This window comes from Beta vulgaris, chromosome 2 (assembly GCF_026745355.1).
Source record: "Beta vulgaris subsp. vulgaris cultivar EL10 chromosome 2, EL10.2, whole genome shotgun sequence".
Classification (NCBI taxonomy): Eukaryota; Viridiplantae; Streptophyta; class Magnoliopsida; order Caryophyllales; family Amaranthaceae; genus Beta; species Beta vulgaris.
Genome location: NC_079203.1, coordinates 6,772,863 through 6,798,276, shown reverse-complemented (window position 1 = coordinate 6,798,276; position 25,414 = coordinate 6,772,863). Strand labels below are relative to the sequence as shown.

The 25,414-nt window shown below is 31.9% G+C and overlaps 1 protein-coding gene across 1 annotated transcript; it reads right to left on the bottom strand.

The window, feature by feature from the left end:
- Positions 1 to 6,591: 6,591 nt before the first annotated feature.
- LOC104887528 (protein NRT1/ PTR FAMILY 5.4) lies at positions 6,592 to 22,176 on the bottom strand. The gene is made up of 5 exons (XM_048639708.1): positions 21,909 to 22,176; positions 21,550 to 21,767; positions 18,085 to 18,590; positions 7,730 to 8,067; positions 6,592 to 7,281 (listed from the first exon to the last, which is right to left on the bottom strand). Exons 1-5 carry the CDS (start codon positions 21,970 to 21,972, stop codon positions 6,776 to 6,778), a joined length of 1,632 nt encoding a protein of 543 aa, XP_048495665.1. The 5' UTR covers positions 21,973 to 22,176; the 3' UTR covers positions 6,592 to 6,775.
- Between the last annotated feature and the right edge of the window lie 3,238 nt (positions 22,177 to 25,414).

Sequence of the window (25,414 nt, the reverse complement as noted above, 5' to 3'; positions counted from 1 at the left end):
TTAGGTTTTCTTTTCCTTTTTATTTTCTTTTTGGGATCTAGGACAGGGCCACAGGGGGTGAAAAGGGATACATTATGCAAGAATTAGATTTCAGCTTAGACCACTCAATTACATATTGTACTTTGATGGTCAAAAACTACTGCAGCTTTAAAAAGCTCAAAAAATACTTTCATGCATAAATATGGGTAAGATAAATAAATAGGCAACTATGACGATCTCAGTCTCTTCATAATGATAACTAATAGAAGAAAGAACACAGGATAGGATTTCAAATTGATTCATATTTTAGGAATCACAAACAACCCAAAAATAAGAGTTTGGTGCAGTGCAAACACTAGGAAGACTTGTTGCTGATTATCATGAAGTAATAACACTAGTACCAAAGCATTTGTCCCTAAACATGATGTAATTTTTTATGAATTTGAAAATAATATAATATCCATTTGACAAACAACGTACTTGACTTGGTACCAAAGCCTAGGTGGAGTTTAAAGATCTTAGGCCAAGATTAAAGACAACTCAGACGAAAAAATCTTAAAGAACAGTTATATATTTAGGTTGCATACACCAAAAACGTCTTCACATAACAAAATCAAAAATCACAAAATTCAAGATCCAAACCATTTTGTATTAGTATATACTAACATAAATCCAAAACATTAAACAAAAAAATATATCAACATAAGAAATTATAAATAAAAAACAGATTGAACAATTTCATAACAAAGAAATTCCAGATCGAACAGCGAAAATTGAAAAAACTCAGACCATAATTTTGCAAAAAAAAAAAAAAAGCCTGGATTCAATTTCTCTGCATGCGACCTTCCAACTCACATGTGAGTTCTCTTAGCATAAGAACACAGATTGATGAAACAAGTATCAGCAAAATAGCATCAAACGAGAAAGCTTCATTATTGAGGATCTACATGACTAAGACCATCCACCCCAATTAACCACATTACAATATCAAGTAGCAAATATGAGATTTTGAATTCAGAATACTGGATAGTTAAGCAAAAGATTGATAACAGCAACTCTCAAATCATAATCAAATAAGCATCCTGTAGCTGAAAATAGTTCTAGAATTTAGTAATATCCCAATAGATGATATAATATAACCAATAAAATTGAATATCTCACACCTGAGATTTCTAACAAATACTACTTCAAAGATTACACTACATGATGTATCTTCATAAATCACAAAACTAAAAAGGACCCAGATGTCCAAACACCCAAATAAACAAAACCCACATGAAATTTCAGTATAAAAAAACACAGAAATTAAAAAGAGAAACTCTAGATGGAAAGAAATTTACCTCAAGATTTCGGCCCTGAAGGATAAGTTTAACAGAGGAAACAGGACCATCCCAGGACATACAAACAACATTACCATTCTTGTTTGGTTGACATATAGAAGAAAATGGTGGTTGAGTGAGAGGAGTAAACAGAGAGGACGGTGGTTGAGTGAGAGAAACCCCGAGTCTACCTTATTTCAAAATCAAGCCCTAAAATACAGTAGAGTGAACAATGAAATTGAAGTAGCACGAGCAGTGAATTGAACCCTAGAACCATAGATTCTAGGGCTACTGCTGCTCCAAATTGCGCGGATCTAGCATCGGAGCAGAGCAGCCAGCGAGAGAGCAGCAAGAGATATAGGAGAGGGAGTGAAATTGGGGAAGTTGAGAGATATCTATACCTCACAATTCATCTTTGTTCGCATCTCGCAATTCATCTTTGTTCGCATCTCGCAATTCTTCTACACTTCTTTGTGGCTCATATTATGTAACTTCGTCTTCATTTTCGGTCTTTTCGGCATCTTCCATGTCGTTGTCGTCATCATCTTGGTACAAGTTCAGCAAATTAAAAACCTCCTTCGATGCCATTTGAGAATTTCTAGGGTTTGTGAGAGAAGCAAAGTTCGAATTGGAAGGGAGAAACTAGGGTTTATAGGATAGAGAGTGAAATTGGGGAAGTTCATTGTTGACAGGGTTTTAACGATTAAGATCGAAGAAGAGGGAAATAGGATTTGGGAGGGTTGAACGAAAAATGTTTGTTTGAGACTTCCACAGGGTAGATGAGTGGAGAGGTTAAGAGATAGAAAGGGAGAAAGAGAGTGTGTCGAACTGACTGAAGCAAGAGAAAAATCATAAGGGGGAGAGCAGTAAGTAGAATCGAGGAGAGGAGGGGAGCGAGTGAAAAAAAAAAGTGGCAAGAATAACAAATGCTCCGGTCAAACGGAGCATTTGTGAATTTTTTTTATTAAAATATTAAAGGAACTCACCAAATGCTCCGTTTGTGAAACAACCAAAGCATTTGACAAGTAGCAAAAGAACTTTTTTCCACTAGTGACTACACTGAATGGCGCCTTCGCAATAAGATTGATTCTTGTCACCATTCAGGTACCCTTTTTCATAATACCATCTCATCATCCAATACAATAACCACGAATCATCCACTTCTAGTAACATGGGAGCTACCTCCACTGACAGTTTTAAATTAAACTTCGATAGCTCGGTTCATGATCTTTCAGCAACCGTCGGTGTCATCATCATGAATTCTCTAGGAAAACTAAGCAATGCAACATCTTTCAATCTTGGTGACGCTAATATATTCGTCGCAGAAGCTACATCACTACACCAAGACATACTTCTAGCCATTCAGCATCAGATTCGCCATCTACATATTGAAGGTGACGACTTATTAGTGATTACATCAAACATCTCCTCCACAAGTTCGACACTTATACCACCCGCCACATCTACAGAGAAGCTAATAAAGTAGCTGACTGGATCGCTAATGTGGGTTATTTAGTACAAGCACCCTTCATTTATTATCAAATGTAATAACTCGGCACTCAATACTATACTTGTAAACGATGAGTTAGGAGTTTCTCTCATGTGGAGCCGCGGAGAGCCTCCTAATTTTAATTTTTCTTACCTTTATTAAAAAAAATTGTGCCCAGCCTTGTGAAGTAGTAGTATTTTTCCCAGAGCTAGTTTGTAAGTGGAGAGAAATAGTTAAAGTGTAAGTTTATCAACTTCATGTAAGAGTGTTCTACCACAAAGATAATATAAGTGTGTTTTAATGTTAACATGTGAGCGACTCTTCAATTCTTATATCCACTTATTTGTTGTTGATATTTCCACATTATTACCCCAAAATATCCTACATTACTTACAATAGCATCTCAAAATGGGACTTTGTCCAGCTTGAAGGACCTTAACATTGACGCCAATTTCAAGCTTGAAACTATTTAGCAGACATAATATTTCTATCCCTCTACTATAAGGCTTGACCAGTACGTTTCTTGCGTTTCAGCTTCATTGCCAAGTTCGCCTTCTCTATCAATGAGCTTCATGTTACGTCATCTGTTTTGTAGACCGATTGATCTAATGAACGCCTTGGGAAGATACTGCTCATCATTTTCATGAACCATATGATATTTTCTCTATACTGTAAAACTCAATTATTTTTCTAAATTCTATTTCGTGAACCAAATACCATAAACAAAGGTAGGAGGATGGAGATCTAAACAACAATATATATCCATTAATCCATGTTATAGAGGTGTATCTCGTATCACTATATCAGTACCTATATTACTTGGATTTTTCATTTCACCTTAATTATCCGTGTCAGATTCTCAACACTTGGACATAGATGGAATACTTGAACACTTCATAATTGGGCCAAAGAATTAATTAAGTTACAAAAATTAGTCGAATCGTACGCATGGGTACCAGTATCAGGCATGATTATCCTAGTCCAAGTAACATAGATCAGTACTAGTGTACTACCAACTTTAGGCTTACAAACTATAATCTACTACTCTCGTATTGTTACTCGGACTCGATTACTCATGTCGGAATGGGTACATGTCCAATTATCCGACTCGTCTATCTTATAAATAAGTTCTTACTCATCCACTCTTGCAGACTATTTATATCAATGTATTGTTCCTTTTTAAAATTAAATTGATAATTGTCTTATGATACATTATGCGGTTTCAGTAGAGATTGCTAGGTAAGTTGGGAGTTGGGACATTATAAGAAGGATCACAAAACTGCATTACACGGTATGCCTTTTCCCATCTTTGAGGATCTCAACGCCAGCAACCCCGATCTTTCAATCCTCGAGCAATATAGGCTTGACTACTGCTCTTCTTGTAATTTAGCTTCACTTAGCAATGATTTCTCTATTATTTTATGTTAAAGTTCGGTGCCTTGAACTAGTCAAAGTCCACTTTCGCAGGCCCGCCCGATCAGGTCGAGCGGGTACGCCCAATCCGGCGGACATCGCCTGATGAGGCCCGCGACGTGAGAAGGCTTGGGGAAATTGACCGCCCGATCGGGAGAATGTTGCTCGACCCGATCGGGGGCTTAGCTTGGATGCGTTTTGACTATTTCCATTTTGGTTTATCTTTTAGGGTTTTGTACGGGATTCCTTATGTTATAAAAGGGTTTTCTGGTGTTCATTATTTAACACACAACTTTTGAAATACTTTTAGCCTCTAGTATTCTTAAAACTCCTTGTATCACTCTCTGGTTTTTCTCCATTATAGTGAAGAAGCTCTAATCTCCGACCTGTGGATGTAGGTCTAATTTGACTGAACCACGTAAATCCTTGTGTTCTTTGTTTGTTCATTTTTATTGTTTTCTCACCTTTATTATTTCATTGATTTTGTTCCGCATTTATCAAATTACAATATCCTGTTTTCTAACTTTTGAAGAACATCATTTCACATCTTTATGATAGACCATTTGGTCTCACTGGGAGAAAATACTATACTGTTTCAATGCAAACTATCAAAAAACGGTCGGTAACTAATTGTGTAAATGTTACAACTGATTTTCTTATTATTTGACATGCTATGATTATGGTGTAAGGGATAGATTCGTCATATACATTAATAGTTCATCTCATGTATTATGTTCTATCTCCTTCACTTAGGCCATGTATTGTCTTAAATTAACACGACAATTGTGTGCACTAACAGAAGCCCATAATTGTTGTGGGTCCAACGCACTTGTTTGTACAAGTAAGTATTTGAATTTTGTGTTTGTAAGCCCAAAATATTGGATTATATTTTAGTCCACTTAGCGGCTAAATGTTAGAAGCCTTGGAGGTCAGCAGTAAGAAAATCAGAAAACATACTAAAAAAGAGAGGACAAAAGAGCAAAGAGTAGCTCGTATTTTTGAGGACAGTCTGCACGAAATTATCATTTTCCGAAGTTTTAACCGTTGGATAATGCTGATTTTGTCAGCTTGTTGGGGACACATAAGACCTCATTTTGAACGGTTGGATCGTCGTTTTGATCTCTGGTTCGTTTGTGATTGCAGCAGAATAAAACCTATGAAATTGAGTGATGTTTTTCACCTTGTATTTCTTAATTGTATATCTTTTATGTACGGAAGTGTTGATGGGTTGTGAACCTTTGTATGACTGATTTGGGTTCTTCTGCCCTCAATTTTATCATAATAAGAGAAGGTGACACGAGTGAACTACTGAAAAGTCCCGTGATTTTTACTCCTCACATCGAAGGGGTTTTTCACGTATAATTCGTATTTGTGGATTGCATTTTATTCTTCTACATTTGATTATTAGTTGCTGTCATGGGCGGATCTAGAGGGGGTACAAGGGGTACAGTTGTACCCCCATTATTTATGGAAAATAATGAAAACAAATCAATAAGTTGAGGTTTGTCTTGTTGGTAGGAAAAGGGAAAAGAAAGATCCATGAATTTATGAGGAGGTCTCAAGTTCAAAACCCCACAAAGTTCTTTTTATGCTTTTAATTACTTACCCTTTGACTCATGTTTAATTTATCTTCAACACTTTTACTATATACTACTCTCTATGGGCCTATGGCTATTAGTGTGAAACTAAAAATTTATAAGTAAGCTTACTCTGCAACTACAAATTCATAAGCCCACAAAAATAAAAGCTCCGAAATAATAATTTTGTCTCTATTCTTTTTCCTTCAAAATTTCCTCATTTATATACTTAAACTACTGTTTTTAAATTGAACAACTTATTTTAAAGATCTGGTTATTTAAATTGAAACATTGAACACTAGTACTTAAATAGTTAGCAATTATATCTAAGTTCTTACTTAAACTTAAGGAGAAAAAAAATTTCTCATTTATATACTTAAACAACTGTTTTTAAATTGAACAACTTATTTCTAAAGATCTGGTTATTTAAATTGAAACATTGAACACTTAAATAGTTAGCAATTATATCTAAGTTCTTACTTAAACTTAGGGAGAAAAAAATGTTAATAAAGCTTTATTTTGGAAAAAAAAAAATTAACGAGTCTAACTACTTACGTATTCGTACCCCCATGAGTAAATTCCTAGATACGTCACTGGTTGCTGTCCATTATTGGTTGATTGCTAGGTTGTTTGCTTGGTGAATTATTTGTAGTGAATTTGAGTTGTATTGTTTGATTGATTGTCTTGGAGGTGATCCTTGTAGGTAATTGATGTACTACTCGATCGGATCCTATCACATAGCCGCTCCTCGAGCCTCGCCGGCACGCACATGTGGTCTAAACTTTGCCCGAGCTCTTTGCCAACAAGTAGTCTATAAATAGGTAAGAGAAAAACAAAACGAGGAGAATTGCGGAACAAACTTCTACTGATTATTTCTCACATCGACGCAAACCTTTTACAATGTAGGTATAAAGGAAGTACGACTGAGGAAACCTTGACTCATCAGCTTAACTAATATGTATACTGTATACATATGCTGATATGCAGATTTATAATAATCAACTTATAACAATTTGACTCATTTCAGTATTCTTCCACACAAACCATTTAGCAGCCACTACATAAATAACCAAATCCAAAGCACACAAGCCACCCAAAACCCAATAAAATTGATCAAGATGAGCACGATTGAGGTTATTAACTAGCCATGGATCCCCCCATCGCGAGCTAATCTCTTGCACAGCAGATATAATCGCGGTACTCATGAATGCCCCAACGCCTAATGCACCATTTGTCAAGGCTGAACCCATGCTTCGCATGTCCTCTGGCATTTGATCATAGAATAGTTCTTGCATTCCAACATATGCAAACATATCACCAAGTCCCATCACTACAAATTGAGGGATTAACCACCCTACGCTCATGGGTACTATAGCCTTTGGGTCGTCGATTATCCCATGCTTGCTCGCAACACTAACACGCATAGACTCTACTACGGCTGCTATGCCGATGGTAAGGATGGAAAGTCCCAAGCCAATGCCTATTCTTTGGAGTGTGTTTATGCCTGAAGAAATAATACAACTTTTAATACGGTAACTAAAAATTCATTTAATTTGGTGCTTGACAAATTTATTAATGGTGTCCTTGTATGAATTTCTACGAGATCTAATTCATGCCAAGTTACTACAATAATTCATTTTCGTATTATATGAAATCAAAATACGAATTCTCATGATTGACTTGCCACATTTTAGTTGTTGGTATTGATATAGAATAAATCTATTCCTGGGGCCTCAACCATTAGCTTAAGCTTTTGGTTGAGTTGGTCCTTTGACAGGTATGATGCAGATTACACCGTTGTGAAATAAGTGTTATAAGTCCGTTGCATACATTTCATCTGTTGTGAAATAAGTAAAAGACTTCTCTTTATGTGATAGCTTTTTAAGAGAAGTGTTTCACTTATTTCAGAACGGATATGAATCCAATGTTAATTTGAGAGCGGAAAGTCATACCTGAGGGGATTCTAGTGAGATTTCTCATAGTAGGAACAAAGAGTTTATCATAGATAGGAACAGAAAGTAGAATAGTGATCCCAGGAATGACTTGAAGAGATGCTGGTGGGATTTGAAACTTAGGGCCAATTGAACGTTTCATGGTGCTAGCTTGCTTGATAAAGAAGGTATGTACTTGTGCAACTATTATTGCATATGCAAAGGTGCACACCCAAATTGGGATTAAACGAACGATCAGCTTTACTTCTTCCACTTGATTTACTGAACAAAGTCTCCAAACGTCCCTAGATTTGGTTATTGAATCTCTGTCGTCCATCATCATTGCTTTGTCTAGACATCTGTTCATTTAAACACAGCCACGTACCATTTCAGGATCTTCTTAATGAGGGGTTCAATTATCAAAAGTTTAGGCAAAAAAAATTGAGGACACTGGTACATAGAAGATTATTATAAATACCGTGAACAGGTTTAGCTATTTGTTTTTAAGGTGAACACTTGAACCATGCATAAGCAAAACTGTATGTCATTCTAATGCATAAAATGAGTATAAATCGTATTTTCGAGTTTCACCTCCCCAATTTAAAAAATTGATCTTTTTCAAAATCCTACCCAATGAACTCGCCAAATTGTAGGCGTGTTCTTATTTGCCTACGCAGGATAAATGTGTATTTGACTACCTCACTGAAGAGGTTTAGTTTAAGATGATAATAAATTATAGTGTGGTTATCAAATATTATTTCATTAAGATATAGATGTGACCAGTGTTGGTGGGGTTTTTCTATTGAATGAGAGAGAAAGTTATGTAATATTTTATTGATACAAATATAGAGTGGTCCAAAGCCGAAAGGAGAGTAAGAAACTAATATAATAATAGTGGGATCATATCAAAAATGAAAGTGTTCAAACTAATTTGAGACAAAACATAAAGGAAAGTGGTTAGACTATTCTGAAACCAAGGGGGTATATTGCTATAAAGAAAGATATACTATATTCATCAGATTCCTGAAGATATAAGGACATTTGAATTAGCATTCGAAAAGGTGGGTGTCAAGAGTCAAATTGAATTAGTGACGAATTAACCTTTTGTCCTTAATGGATGACTTATATAAAAGTTTGACCTTCAATTTCAAGTCTAGTAGGTTCATATAAATTCAGATAATCATAATAAGTTTCAATAACTATATCAATCCAAGAAAAGTTTTGATAAATTCTACTTCAGATAAGTTTAATTTCAATAGGTATAGACATGTTACATCATAGAAGAATAAGTTTCAATCAATTGTAATAAGTTTATATTTCAAATAAGTTTTAACAAATTCAAATAAATTGAATCTATAATTCTTTTTGGGTTTTATAGAGGTCACAACGACAATCGAATCCATATTAATTCATTGAAATCAAGGTCAAAAAATTTTAGGAAATGCACCTTAAATAAAAGAATATTAGTAAAAAAAAATTGACAGAGTCTAGTTAAAAGAATATAAAGTACTCGATGAGACGATCAGGACTAAAAAATAATAGTTAACGTTAGCAAAATGAGAAAAGTAAAGAAGTGGAAAAGTATAGAGTTCTGATAAGTAGCGAATATTTCCTCCGTTTCAAAATACTCGCTACACTTTTCATTATGGGAAGTTTTACATTACTTGCTACACTTTTTTTTTTTTTGGCAATAAACTCTCTCTATCTCTCTCCTCCTACATGGGTCCCTTTTCATTTTACTCTCTACCTCTTTCTTCTCCAAAAATTGTCTAGAAATCCGTGAATTGAGAAGTGTAACGAGTAAAATGAAATGGAGGAAGTAATAATAATGCATGCAGATAGCAATGCCAAGAAACAAACAAGTTGAGAGATGAGCATTAGTGGGTGAGTTCAACTACTTCAGCTAATTGGATTTCTTTAAGTCTTGTCAAGCACATGACATGCCTGTCCGGATTCTTAATCTCTTCAGATGTTTATATAGGAATAGGAGTACTTTCATTCTAAAGAAATTCTTCAACTTCAAGTTGTGGTTCAAGTATTATAGTTCCAGAAGATTCATCATATAATTATGTCTAAATATTTGCTTCTTGTAGCTTGTAAATGGGAAACATGCAAACAGTATCATAGTGGACGTATTCCACTCCAACTCCACATCTTACAAGTTACAAGGGCTACGCAAGTGGCCGCCACAATCACTTTAGTAGTATGTAAATGTGGGTGAAAATGGAGTATGTTTATCATGTAAATATTAAACGATACGATAGTTAAAGTAAAGTATGTAAATAGTGTGAACATAAAAAAAATGTAAAAAGTAAAAGAAAAGGAATTAAGTATTGTTTAGTATAAGATTTTTATAACCACCTCCTGCCAACTCGATCAATACATTGTTATTTAGTTTTTAACCCGGTTTGTTTTTTTATTTTTTCCTTCTTGTATTCTAATAATAGTATAGTTAGTTAGCTTTGTTATTCATTCATTTTCAGACTTTCTTCTCACTATAATAAGAATTCTCTTTCAATGAACGGTTTAGTTTTAGATTCCTGAGCTGAAGACACTAGTGGAAAAAACTTTATCAGTCACTTAATAACATATTCGATGTTTCACTAATTTCATACAGAAGGAAGTGTATCTTTTGTGTTACAATTCCTATCATGAGATTTCCCCATGAATAATACATAACGAACATTACTAAATCATACACCTCAACAAAGCAACTATATATACCAATTAAAACAATACCTTAGTTCCACCATTTGTTATTAGGAGCTCTACTTTGACTTTTAACACTAATCACATATTATATTCATATTATGTGATCATATTCTCTTTACTAATATATAAGAACAAATACTTTGTTTAATGTATATTTTTAAATTGAATTTATCTTAATTATATTATCAAAGTATCAACTTTTGTAACTATACTATTAGTAATTCACTATACTAATGATTAAAATTGTGCTTTAGCACATATAAAAATCAAAACAGAAACGTTAATAACAAATTGTAGGAGTAAAGTTCACCTAAAGGTAAGCAAGCACATTCACTTGGTGGATTCATGCTCATGCCTGAACCTCAAAACCTATGGACAAGTTGTAGCACGTACAGAACTTAAGGCTAAGTGCATGAACGTTTTCCAGGATAGTGGATTTCTGTATTTAGGTTAAATTTGAATAATTTCAATTGAGAAATGTTTTCTCATATTACAAAGATTTATTACTTTGTCTTATTATTGTTTGTAGCTAGTTTTGAGCTTGGATGATGCAGTAGATTAGCACATGAAGAATTATTAATTGTCTCACAGGTAAAATGCCCAATTTAAATCTTAATAATTAGGTTTATATCTTGTATTTTGATTTCCTAATGTTATATTGTCAATTATCACATATATAGTTTTAAAAAAAAGAATCGCAAAAAAAATTGAATAAGATTATCGATGTATAATAAAGTAATTATTGTTGATTATTGAGGTCACAAGATTGATACTTATATTGAATATATATTTCTTTATTGTAAATTAAGATGTTGTGAGGCCCATAAAAGAGAGATAGTATTATGTGACTAATAAATTCATTTAACAATGTCATTTAATCTAATATATATTTATATCTACATCTATCAATTTTATTTCGGATGAAAATTAATTGATTCAATTTTATGTAGCTTATTCATGGTAGAAAAAGGAATTTTATAAGACTACTTTTACTAAGGATTATGGATAATCACTAAAATATTACTATTTGACAGGGTATTTTCTTAATTAAAAGTTTTCTTTTCAGAGTTCAATTCAATTCAATTCAGTTCAGATAAATTCTCCCCAACCTATTTTCTGTTCAATTCAGTTCAGTTCAGTTCAGTTCAGCTCTGGACAATACTTTTACTCTCACATATTACCATTCATTTCAGTTCGGTTCGGTTCGGTTCAGCTGTTTTATGGCAAAGAGAACAAGCCCTTATTCCTAACTAACTTAAGCATATCATGCTAAGCTTATTATGGATTTGGTGGGTTTGGAAACATTATTACAATGGATTTAGAAGAATATATAAATTAAAGAATGCGATAGAGAGGGGAATTGAAACTTCAAAATTAGATGTATTTGTCGCTAAAGTGTCCAAAGATTAGTGCAATGTTATCTTAGAAAAAGTGCGCTTAATGGTTTAAATTGACAAAATTATGGTTCAATTTAGCCCCGAAATGTCTTCTCATATGTTTGTCACTATCATGATGGATATGCTTTTGGAGGATAAAAAAGCTTAATAGTACAAAGGCATCACCAAAGCTTGTGAAGCATCTTATAGACAATGTGTATTTGTCGTGGAGCCTTGCCAGATTGATTTTACCCCATCTTTGCATTGTCCTTTATGAAGTGGACCTAATATCTTTGAAAATTTTAAAACGGAGAAAACTCTAGTGGACTTTTTTTATGTTGCTTCTTAGGTTGATTCTCAATGAATGATCTAAATGGTATCATTTCATACGACAATCTAAAAAAATCATAGCATAGCTTGATCTAAAGGTAAAATTGCGTCAATTCTTAAGATTGTGGGATCAAAATTCAATATCGAGAGTATTTTAGGAGTCAGATTTATTTTCCTTAGTCTTTCCCTACTCTTAAAGAGTCTTCTTTCCCATTAAGTTAAGCAGGGTTATAAGTTAGATGTTAATCTATTTGAGGTTTTGATTTAGGTAGAATGATAATCCTTGCCAACCAGCAAGTAAAAGTGAAGCATAAAGGTTGATAGTACTCCATTTGTTTCTTTTTAGTTTACTCATTTTATTTTGGAAAAAATCCAAGAGAAAATAAAAAAGTATAAGAGAAACATAGAAAAGTGAGAGAGGAAAACTAAAAAGTGAGTTAAAATAATAATAAATGGATGACATGGGTGGAAAAAGATGAGAAAATAGATGAAACATGTTGTCAAAAATAGAAAAAGCAATAATATGTATATTAAAAAGAAATAGGCAGAAAAAAAAACGAAAGGAGTACAACTTTAGGACACCATACACCTCTAGGCATACATGTTGACCACTCCATCAAAATATTATTGGATACAGCATTATCTTTATAAGAAAAAAGGATTTAGCACATGCATTGTCTTCTTTACTCGCGCTCACCAAAACAAGAACCAAAAACTTGTGTAATTAATTATCAAAAAAAAAATTATGTGTCGCTAAAGGATTGATAAATACATGATAAAATTTGAGGCGTGGTATGGTTTTTATATAATACTAGTATTGGGGTCCAAGCGTTGCCCCGAATTCGTACTGTTTTTCGAACTTATTATAAGAAGGGGGGAAAAATATATAATTAGGTGTAAATTATAACGATATTTTTGAAATCTTACTACTTGGTAAAGTCGTAAAAGAGATGACACGTATAATATAAGATTAATATCATCTATAACACTCTCTTATAAAACTTCTTGATACTATCTCCGTATTCTTTTAGTTGCACTATTTGTATTTTTAGCACTATTTATTAACTAATTTTGTTAAATTATCTCGCATAATTATATAAGAAAAATGAAAAATTGAAAAAGGAGCTGGAGGAGACTGTTGCTTTCTAAGTGTTGACTAATTTATTGGCGGCCATTCCCTTGAATTGGTTTTGGGCTGACTCTTAAGAAGTTGGGTCCCTTCAGAAGCAAAAGCAAGGAAGTGGGAAGATTTCTTATTGGTTGGATTATAACCTAATACTTCATATGTGGGCCAATTAGAACAAAGCCATCATCACTGATAATATCGACAACTTTGATTATAAGAATAAAGAGCAAATCCAAAAGATAGTGATATTTTTTTCAATGTCTAATTGTCTACTATCTCTATCTCCTCACAATATTACTTGTTTAGTTGTTCAAAAACTATAAAAAAAAAAGACGGTCTAATTTTAACATAAAAATAAATCTAGTTACTAAATGATTATACTAATCATTGAAAGAAATTAACTTAGCCACTATTGGATTAATTCTCTTTTTAATATTAGGTTTAATATTGCCTAATTTTAATTTCAAAGTAGGCGGTCCCTTATAAGACAAATTCTTAATTGTTTGATAAATCTTCGTTGGGCCTGCAAATACAAGCACTTCGTAAATGAAAGGTTGATCGCTTATAAGCTGTGGGCTTTTTATCTTAAATTGATTGATTATTATAAGCCGAATGACTAGTTAATTTCCCAAAGTTTATAAATAATTTATTTTTTTTATCTTTGTTAATATAAGACAACTCATATGAATTATTTTTATGGGATTTCAACACCCAATCACGGATGATCGTTGCTTATAATTGAGACTCATTTTTATGATGCACACGCATGATCATCAATTGGTCTCCTGTTAATACTAACGTGAGACTATTTTTTATAGTAATTTGTGATGTTTTTTTTGAGGGGTTAAGTTAGAGCTACGATAAACCTCAAATTGCTAGATGTTAGGAAACATCTAGCAAGGAATAAAAAAAAATTAAAAAAAAAACACTATAAAAAATGAAAAAATACTTTTCTTGTTAGTAGATTTGTATTTACCTTTTAATAAATAAAAACACTAATTGGATTGCATGAATACTATTTATTTTTCACAAACACTATTTGTTAGTTACATAAACACTATTTGCATATACAAGAACACTATTTGTAGCTGCATAAACACTATTTGCTAACATCACATTTTCCGATGTTATTTTTTTGTTTGACTGACAGCTTTATCTTTATTTTGATTGGGTTGCACAAACAATATTTATATTATATGAACATTATTTGTTAGTTGCATAAACATTATTTGTAGTTTACACGAACACTAGTTGTATTTGCATCAACACAATTTATTAATATCGCAATTTTCGAGATCACTTTTTTTATTTGACTGTCAATTTTTTCTCATATACATTAGCAGCTTTACCCTCCTAGTTTTTTACTAGCATCTAGCCATTAGATATTTATGAGTTTAGGAGTAATATATAGAGCAATAATCTACCCCATTTCATGTAATGCTATCCAACAAAAAAAGGTGAGGGGAAGAATGTCTTCCATAAAGAAACAAATCAAAGCATAAATGGAACAAAAGCTTGTATGATTTTGTCCCATTCGCATACAACTGACATGTGCTAGCTCTTTCGTGTTGGCTTTTGTCGTTATATGACTATTGTTAGATGCTTAATTCACTTAAGATGGATTTTAAAGTTCATTAAAAAGGAAGAGCAACATCGAATAATATAAACCATAATCTCACCCCGAATCCTCATTCCTGCATTTTTTTTTCTGATTAATTACTGTGTATCTCATAATGAGTCTTTAGTTTTATGACTTTGTACTACTTTTAAGTAATTTAAGTCCAAGGTTGATGAAAGCCTAAAGACTATACTTCTTTGATGCGTCATACACCACTTCCAAAGAGAAGGAGGGAAAAGAAAAAGATATGGCTAGCTTGTATTGCCAAATCTTGTGTTAAGGCACATTGTTTTTATTTTATCAAAGTAAATGAATTATTAAAAATTAATATAAAATAACATCCGTGAATTTCAACTAGTTTAGTACTTAGAATTAAATCTCTTTTCTATATTATTGTCTTTTGTGTTCACTTTATACCGAAAAAAGAATATATATAAAAATAACATCTGCATTATTGAAAGTTACTGTATTAAATAATTATGATTTGTTAGAATCTCTTCCAACTAATCTTCCTCAGGTCATGAATCACTATCTCTCTTGCTATGTCACCCCTGCAAACTTTAATTAGTAATTCGTCCCATGTTTTTATTGTTTTTAAAATCTCAAAGGATACTTTACAATTCAAACTTTAATATTGGCCATTTCTCAAAATCTGTAAGCTAAACCTTCATGATACTTTAAAATGTATTCAGTATAGATCTAGGTGTATCATGTGCATGGTATGCACGAGGTTACATGTTGCTCCAAATGACAAATAAGTAAAAATATAACTTCGTTTGCATTATCATACATACTCATAATATATCCAGGTATATGGTAATAGTTATATACTTTAATAGCCCGTCTGGTGAGTTTTATAAATGGTGATAACGGAAATGAATTTTAGTGTAAAGTTGCGAAAGAATTTTCATGTCAATATTTACGTAACATAACTTTATCCTAAAACATCTATTATTTTCTTAAAATTTTAATTCCACCTATAAATATTTAGGAAGATTGTATTAAGTTGCGATAGAAATATATAAAGAAAACCCACATGTTTTGATATGAATTTTAATTTATTATCATAGATATGGATAAAAGACTTTCTTACGTCGTTTATATTATACTAAAATTTTATTACCGGCCATTGTCACCGTTTATTACTAATTATTAAACGGATTGTAAAATTGTTTTATAAAAATCAGATATGTAAATATTAAATTTGAGATAGCAGAGAATAGCTGTGAAATTTTAACTCAAATCTTAAACACAAGCTCACCCCAATAAATTTTAGAAACACACATATACCAGATTCGATCCAAATGTACCAGTGTTGCACATAGTCAAGTATTAGTGGATTTGCACATAATGATGCATTATAAATTTACCTCACATAGTCACATCACTATTTTAATGTTTGCTTATTATTTTTCTGAGTGGAACAACAAAAAAAGTACCTCAAATGGGCTAATCCCATGTTGATGTTAGTCGGTAAATCCAAAGTGCCGCTGGTCAACCATATCATTAGTTGATAGTATGGTCACTTTAAATATAAGATTAGTTATAATATTTTGAGATTATATTTAATCTAGTTGATGAAGTCTTATGGGGTAATATCAAAAACTTAGGATTGAATATCGTTTAAATTACTGCGCTTAGTCGTTTATTAACATTATTAAAAATAATTTGAGATTACTAATTAATATACTAGGAATTACTTACCTAATTATTGGGGTTATTTATTAAGGGTTATGCTATATGCAGCCCTTAGGGCTGCATATAAGACATAAATACATTACTTAAAATGGAATTTAGTTGTAAATTTGTGACAAAAGTTTGCATTTAAATCTTGTTTTTTTTCATTTTTAGCTTCTTATATGCAGCTCTTAGGGTTGCATTTAACTTTTTTCATTTATTAATATAGTAAGAATTATTTAAAATCATTAGGACTACTTATTAGTTTCATATAGATTACTTATAATTGTTAGGATTACTTGTTTTAGATATTTTAATTTTACCGTTATTTATAAGAATTGAAAGAGCTTCTTATATCTGTATATAATTAATTAGTCATTTCATACATATTGCCACTTATTTTAATCATGCAACCAGCCATATAGAATATGTGAGCAAATTTCATACAAGTCACTTAATTTAAAGAAACAAAAACCTATATACTTCCTCCGGTTTAAAAATAATTGCACCATTTTTATTGTGTGTACTATTCAGATCTTACACTTATCATTACAACAAATTAGATCTGTAATAAATTAAGCGTTGAAAGTGGATCCAATTGTTTCCTGCTGTGATATCCTATTGATGACCCACGTGTTACCCAATCAAATTCAAGTGGATCCGAAGGTTTCTTACAGGACTTGCATCATTACAATTTTCTTTCCTTGCATTCTTAAAATCAAAAGGTTTTTCAGAATTAGTTGAAAAAGGTAGTACGGAATAATTGATTACACAACCGTTACATTGCATTTGGATATACTCCATCCATTTTCTGATACTAACATTATTTTCCTTATCAACTTTTATACTTCCTCCGTCTCATAATATAGTGCCTACTTCATTTTTGGTAGGTCAAATTTTAAAATCTTTGACTGAATATTCTCATTTGTATATATAAAAAAACATATTTATGTGGGATCTTGTTAAATTCATCTCAATGTGTATTTTCATAATATCGACTTTTTATAATTTTTATTAATACGAAATTGAAGATATTAAAGATCAAAATTACGTCTTGGAGACCGTGTACAAAAAACAAGCACTATATTATGGGACGGAGGGAGTATTACTTACATCATTTCCGGATAATATAACTTGCTTTTTCGTCGTCTGGTGGTTTATTTGGTTCTTTCGAAACTAAGTTTTGTTGTCCGAATATAACTCTATTAAGACTAGCTATTTAAAAGATTCCTTGGAAACTAACAATATTATTTTATACGTAGGGGTTGATGTGTCCAAGTTTTTCAAGAGCAGGGTGGACCAAGTTAATAAGTGCTAGTTTTGTTCATTCGCAACTGACTTTTGGACGAGTACCTCATTTTAAATAAGTCACAACGACTCACGAAGTATAGAGGAACAACACTAATTTTATGGGGTTCTATTAACTTTGTTATATTATCAAATATATATGAAGAGTTTAAATGATAAGGCAATATTTCTAAACCGGAAATTATAATTTAACATATATAACCATTAAAAGCTATTACGAAATTGTTACCTGAATTGGTTTGTATGAGCCAATTTACGCGCTTCCAATCCACCAACCACATCATCATCGTAGCACAACCGTTGATTAGCGGTCATGTGCCGCTTTCGAGTGGCGGCAACAACCACTTGAGCCACGCTAGTAAACGGGCTTCCAACAAGCCTTTCCTTTCTATAGGTTGGAGTTCCAATGATAAAGATGGTTAGAGCAAAGCCTACAGCTATAGTTGGTATAGCAAACCCAATGGTCCAACTAATATTATCCTCCACATAAACAATTATGAGAACCGCAATGGTTGCACCAACAACTATACCAAGGTACCACCAATTGAAAAATGAGCTCTTGGCTTTTCTCTGATCAGGGGTATTCTCGTCAAATTGGTCAGCAGCAAAGGTTTGGACACATGGTTTATGACCACCTTCTCCAAGAGCAACTATGTAAAGGGCTGAGAAAAACAAGGGAGTACGTATATTTTGTGGGATTTTTGTGGTTGTTGAAGTTGTCAACAAAATCAATCCCTGTTGTTAAAAAAAAAGATTAGCAAGTCTTTTTAAAAAAAATATAGACTTGTGCCATTTATCAACATAACTTGTAGGCTATTTTTTTAAAAAAAATAGATTAATACTCCCTCCGTTTCCTAAAGATCTTCCTTGTTACTGTTCCTACAGATACTAAGGAAGATCCATTTGTGTGGGGTGTGGGGTGGGTAAAGTAGGAGAGAGAAATGAGTTAAGATAAATAAACAAATAAAAAAGGGTTAAAGTAGGAGAGAGATCAAATGGAGTAAAATTGAATTAATAATGTAATGGTGGACCATATGAAAAGGACATGAGAGGGTAAAAAGGAGAAAAATATTTCCAAATAAGGAATAAAGTAAAAGAGTGAAGATCTTTTGGAAACACACTTAAACGGAAAAAAGGAAGATATTTAGGAAACGGATGAAGTATGTTCTAATATCAACACAATTTATAGTTAAATTTAATTGATATTTTATGAACTAAAGCACATGTTTTAGGTTAGATTATCTTTATTATGGATATAACATAATTTTTTATCTGATAAAATACACCAAGTTTCGGTATCAAAACGTACTGTTATTTATAATTATGTAGGTATCTTAAGATCAAAAAAACTTCAACCATAGTTCTTTACTTCTCTCAAACTATATGGATGAATAGTATAAAGGCTACAAATTGTATTGAAGTACTATTAAGAAATAATTTCATTAGATTATCTTGCATACAATTTGGTTAAATGATTAAAGATTTACCCTATCCTTTAAGTACCTTACGTTATTCTACCAAAAATAATCTCATTTGGAGTGGAAGAGTATGATTATAAATCGCTCGTAGGTTGCATGAAATAGTAACCGATACAAGTACTAGCTAATGCAATAAGGACACATGAAAAGGGGAACCCAATGCATATGAAACGTGGGAATTGAATGTTCATATAATTCCATTTATTCATATACCAAAAGTTTTACTCCTGTCATAAAGTCAAAGTTTATCAATTTTGATTATATTTTAATACTCTTCCTGTTCCATTTTAATTGTCACAATCTTCTTTTTTGAAAGTTTAAAATAGTTGTCAAATTCCATTATCAAACAATAAAAATATTTAATATACTGTCATTGAACTCAATTCTTATAGGTCAAAAGTAATATAGAAAGTGAGAAATATAATCATGGATAATGTTTCCTTTTTTTTTTATTCTCAAAGTATGACAATTAAAATGAAACGGTGGGAGTACTAATAATATATAAACACAAGAACAAACTATTATCATATAAAATCTTCTTAATTAAAATTCCAACATTTTATAATTCTTACTACTAACATGTAACTAGAAAGATTGTGTCTTGAGTGTAACATGTTACACCATGACTCAATGTATAACATGCATAATGATACAGATTTCAACAAGAATGGCATGTACTATACAAATAACAACTGAATCTTACGTCATTTTATCATTTATTTTATGTTATTTGAGTTTCTTTTTTAAAAAAACGATAATTTATGATTTATTATACCATAAACTATGGTGTAACAGTTACGCTTAATAATTTGTGAACTAGATATACTAATTGTAAAAAAAATGTGTCTTAAAATATGTGAAAAAAGAAGATAAATGAGTAAAGCATTCGAGGACAGTGAATGTGTGCATATATAGCGTGGCATCAACAATTTTTAGGTGAATCTCCTTAAAGAAAAAAAAAACAATTCTTAGGTGAGTCTCCTTAAAAAAAAAAAAAGGATAATTAGGTGAGTCATATTTAAAATTACCTTAATTTTATGATTCATATGAGTCACGAAGGCAGTATAAAGTACAAAGAAGGGAAGGGGGGATTCGAACATGTGACCTATCGTTCACAGCACCTCAATCTTAACCACTAGGTCAAGACATCCTTGGTCCTTGATTTTATGATTTAGTATCAAAAAAGTATACTTAATTATAAGTTACCCCTTTGAAATGTTAAGCAACGATCCCTTAAAAAATATCTTAATTTTTGGACAAACTATTATAAAATCAGTCTCTGTAAGATTGTGTGAAGTAGCACGAATTTGTGGTTAAAAGCATATTAAATGTTTTTTGGCATCACATCCGTGTCGAATATGTGAGACTCATGCTCTTATAATAGTCAATAAACTTTATACCTAACCATGCCATATTGGATATTGCCATATATGATATACAGTCCAATCCATCAACATAAAATATTTACTTAGATAACTAGCTCTAATACGCACTAGCTTAGCTTGGGTAAAGACTAAAGAGCATGAGAATGATCATAGAGCGCGCGCAATGACCTGGATAGATTAGGCAAAGCCTTTCACAGATTACAGATGATTATGGACCACCAATCACATGCTTAAGCAAAAAATATGAAACTAATTGATAGAGTATACATTTATTTCTGGGATCTCACCATCAGTTTAAGCTTTTGGTTGAATTGATCCTTTGTAATGCTATCAGATTATTTCTAGGGGTTGTTTTTTTAGAAGGAAGGAGGAGAAAAACCGACCCTTAGGAATAATATGATATCATGACAAAGGACCAACTCAACCAAAAGCTTAAGTTAATGGTTGAGGGCCCAAAAATACATATATACTCTATCAGTAATTACACATTTAGCACTTTTCAGGCCAAATTTAATAAATTTTTCTAAACGAAAAAATTAATTATGGTGTCAGTGAGTGTTTAGGTGACGACTGTATATATGACTACTTTCTCTGTATTTTTTATCGTTATATTTACATTTTCCATACATATAATAAAAATTAAGTGTGAACGCTAATAGAGTCGATTTCTATTTTATAGTCACATGATTAGTCTTCCTTAGGAACAAGAAAAACATATAGGTGGCTTTATTTGTGGGGGAATACAATAACCCTACATAAAAATGAGACTAAGAAAAAAAGAAATAGAGTTTATTAATTGGTTAAAAAATAATTAGGAATAAAAAGACTAACCATGAGAAAAACAGAAGAGGAAAGAAGAGTAGTCTTGAAGCGACCAAGGTAAGAATCAGCAAAGAAAGCACCAATAAAAAGAGCAAGAGAAGATACTCCATTCCATGAATTCACATTTTTAGCAGCACTTGCAAGTGGTTCTTCTAATACTCTTGTTAAATACATGATCAAATTTCCTGCTATTCCATAATATGCAAACCTTTCTGCCATTTCCACAACTTCATTTTTTTCATTTATATATTGCCCACCAACATGAAAAAAACAAACATTTTATGTAAGTATAAAAAATGGAGATTTATTATATATAATTAATGAAAAAAAGTATATATATAAAAAATAAAAAAAAAGGGAGGGCTTACAGATGATGAAGATGGCAGATTTCCATCCACCATAGGGTAGTTGTTGAGTGTTATTATTATCCATAGTTAGAGAAGTTCAAGTTGAAGTTGAAGATGACTAGAATTTATTCTTGAAAGCAGAAAGTTTGGAGTATTTTTGACACGTAAAATAGAATAAAACTATATATTATATGTTTTATATAAATAGGGTTGTAATTTGTTTGTATGCTATTGCCAGGTAAAAGGTTGTGTGGTGCTGGTGAGGAGAAATTATATTTTCATTTTGGTTGCGGCGTAGGAGGGGCTTTGCCTTTTATAGAAGAATATGTATAGAGATTTTAAATAAGAAAAAAAGGAAATTTTGGAAATATTTATAAAGTTGTGGATTTTGATGGAAAGGTATCACCGACTCATTAGTCACTGCTGTGTTATGTGTAGCAGTGTAGGTGCTGGACTTTTTTCAGTCACGACGGCTGATAGCTTAAGTTTGGGGATTAACATACTTCCTCCGTCTTTTTTACATGTTACACTTTACAAATTACAGATTCTAATATAATTTTTGAAGGGGAAAAAATAGAGAGAAAGAAAATAAAAGGGTCGCATGTGAACATGTGTTAGAGAGAGATAGAGAAAAGTTATTACTTAAAATAAAAATGTAACATCTAATTTGAAATTTCCTAAAATAAAAAATGTAACATCTAATTTGAAATTTCCTAAAATAAAAAATGTAACATCTCATTTGAAATTTCCTAAAATAAAAAGTGTGACATGTAAAAAAAAAATGAAGGAAGTAATGTTATTCATTTTGAATTGATTAGGGTAAGCATGTAAGTAAGTACTCTATAGTCTATAGGGATTAGGGGGTGAGCAAAAATATCGGGTATTCGTATTTGGTTTCGGTTATGATTTTAACTCGATTTGAGTTTAGGTTCGGAAATTTTTAATTAAATAAAAAAAAGTTAATCAGTTTCATAGATTAATTAAATCGATTTCGATCAATAAATTAGGAAAGTTCATAGATGTTTAGGTGCATAGAATACCTAAATTTATATTTTTGTTTATTCCTTATTTTTGTCTATTTGGAGCAACACAAATTATCAATGAAGAAAAAAGAATCTTGTGCATACAATGCATTCACATGTACACTATATGTTAGCAAAATTGGTCTAAAGTAGAAAATACAAAAAGTAAAGTCAACAATGTAAGTTAATCAATTCGATCAATAAGAAGAAATTTTAAACCAATACTGCCTGGATTTTATATTAAGAATCTCATAATCATTTGGCTCATAAAATATTATTGTCAATTAAGGTCTTGTTATTTTGGCATCGTCTCATAAAATTAAGGGCCCTGTGCTAAATTAAATTATAAAAATTACATTTTTTTTTTTTGGTGAATAGGAAGAGATGGGAGGGTCATTAATGGTCTTTTCTGGTGAATAGGAGGAGAAGAAACACCAAACAAAAAAAAAAATTAAAATTTGCATCCAACATTACACTCTATAATATTGGAAATGAATAGTTTGTAATTAGAGTTAGATTTTTTTTTCCCCCTTAAAAGGACAACTAATAAAACTGGGCCCCTTATATTTTAGGGGCCATGTGCAGTTGCTCACCCTGCCCATGGCCTTAGCCGCCTATGTATTTTGGACTAAATTAATAAAAATCCAGTTTAGTGCAAACAATTTCCTCAGTTTAGTTGACTTCAGTTATGTTAAATTAAAAAAAACAGGATATAAGAGTATTTCATTGTTAAAGCAGTATTTGAAACAACAATGGTGTTTTTTTTTTTACTTGGGAGCTTCTATTTTTTTTTTTTTTTAGAGAAAAGGGAGATATCATATCTATTTAAATTAGATAAGTACATGCCACATAGAAAGTTCTTAAGCAAAGCGGTACTAACAGCCCACAAAGAGAAGCTCCAGCCCAACCAAATATTACAAAAAACATTGCCTAACCCAAACGGTGACTAGTTTAAAAACATTTAAAAAAAAAGCTCTATTCCAATATGATTACTAAAAAACGTTACTTTATATCATAAAATGGTAACTTAAGTATAGGCCCATAGGCCATAGCAGATTGTTGGTATTTCAAGATAAAACCCATTTTTGTCATTTTGGGAGGTCTCAAAATGCTTGATCCATTTTCATGTTTAAATTGGGATCATATACCTTGAGAATTTTATCATACAGTTAGGTGTACCATGCACATGGTACGCGTAAAGCTATTTTTTTGCTTCATTTAAAACCTCCAAATGAGTAAACAATAGTCTTGGGTGTATCATGCACATATGATACACCCGAGTGTATGATGAATACACTCATATACCCTAGTCCCTGTCACATAAAAACAGTGGTGTATAAATGTAAGATGTTGTTGGTTTTGTCTTACAGAGTTAAAGTCTTACTTTATATTACTTCCTTTCAAAGTACTTAAAATGTTAACTTTTACACTATTCACATACTCTTTTTGACTGTATTTGAATTCCATACAAGGAAAAAAATAGTCATATGGGATCTTATTAAATTTAACTCGACATTTGGTTTCAAACATAATACTCCTCGTGATTGCTTTAAAAGGGATTCAACATCCTACTTATAAAACAATATGCATATTTCTTTTAGCAAGCTCAATTAAAGTTAAATGTACTTTGCTGATCGAGAGTAGTATTGGGACGGGGGACCTCATGGGAAGTTTCTCAGGGTGCACACGAGTGAACACAGAATGCGTCGGAAAAACTTGTGTTGGTTATGAGGACAGTTGTTAGTCCTAGATGCACATTGTTGACGATAGGCTCGACTCCGTAAAGGGTCTGGGTGTTACAGTGTATGCCTCAAACTCTCTACTTTCATATTAGTCATCAATTGAGTTCTTTCAAGATTAATTAATTATTCTATATATTATTAAATTCTTAATTTCAGATATTTCTCCATCTAATTTCAGTAATGTTATAAATAATTGATTTGGCTATTATTCTTTAAATACTTTATTTTATGCTAAATAATTAGTTAGTGTCAATTAGTTTTTATGAGAGTTAAGATATGAGTAAGGACCTGGACTTACATATCTTCTATCCTTCATACGTTCAAGACATGAACTTATATTTTTAATCGTTAAGTACCTATAGCTAGTTAGGGGTGTATACCGGTCTAGGACCGGACCCTAACCTGTTGGATCGGTAATCCGAAATTCGAGATGTTTTTGGACTATGATCGAAACAAAAAAAAATCGTCCGGTTTTTTTGGACCTGTTAGACCAGTTGCTATTTTTTAAAAAAAAAATCTTTTTTATTTTATCTAAACATATTTATAAATTAAATATATTGAAAATTAATAATTTCAATAACAAAATAAAGTATTAAATAATATGTTTTTAACTTTCTACCTTTTAAATTTTTTTTAAACGTACGGAGTATACACTTTTTTTTACTAAAATAAATAAATTTATGGTCCAACCGATCCGAACCGAAAGTTTGCAGGTTTGGGCGGACCGAACGGGAAACCGAAATCAGGTTTTTTGTGGACCGGG

Coding starts and splice junctions, on each gene's coding strand:
- LOC104887528 (XM_048639708.1), bottom strand. CDS start 21,972: ATGGATAATAATAACACTCAACAACTACCCTATGGTGGATGGAAATCT. Junction 21,768..21,908: donor ATCTGCCATCTTCATCATCT/GTAAGCCCTCCC, acceptor AAAAAAATGAAG/TTGTGGAAATGGCAGAAAGG. Junction 7,282..7,729: donor TCTCACTAGAATCCCCTCAG/GTATGACTTTCC, acceptor TTATTTCTTCAG/GCATAAACACACTCCAAAGA.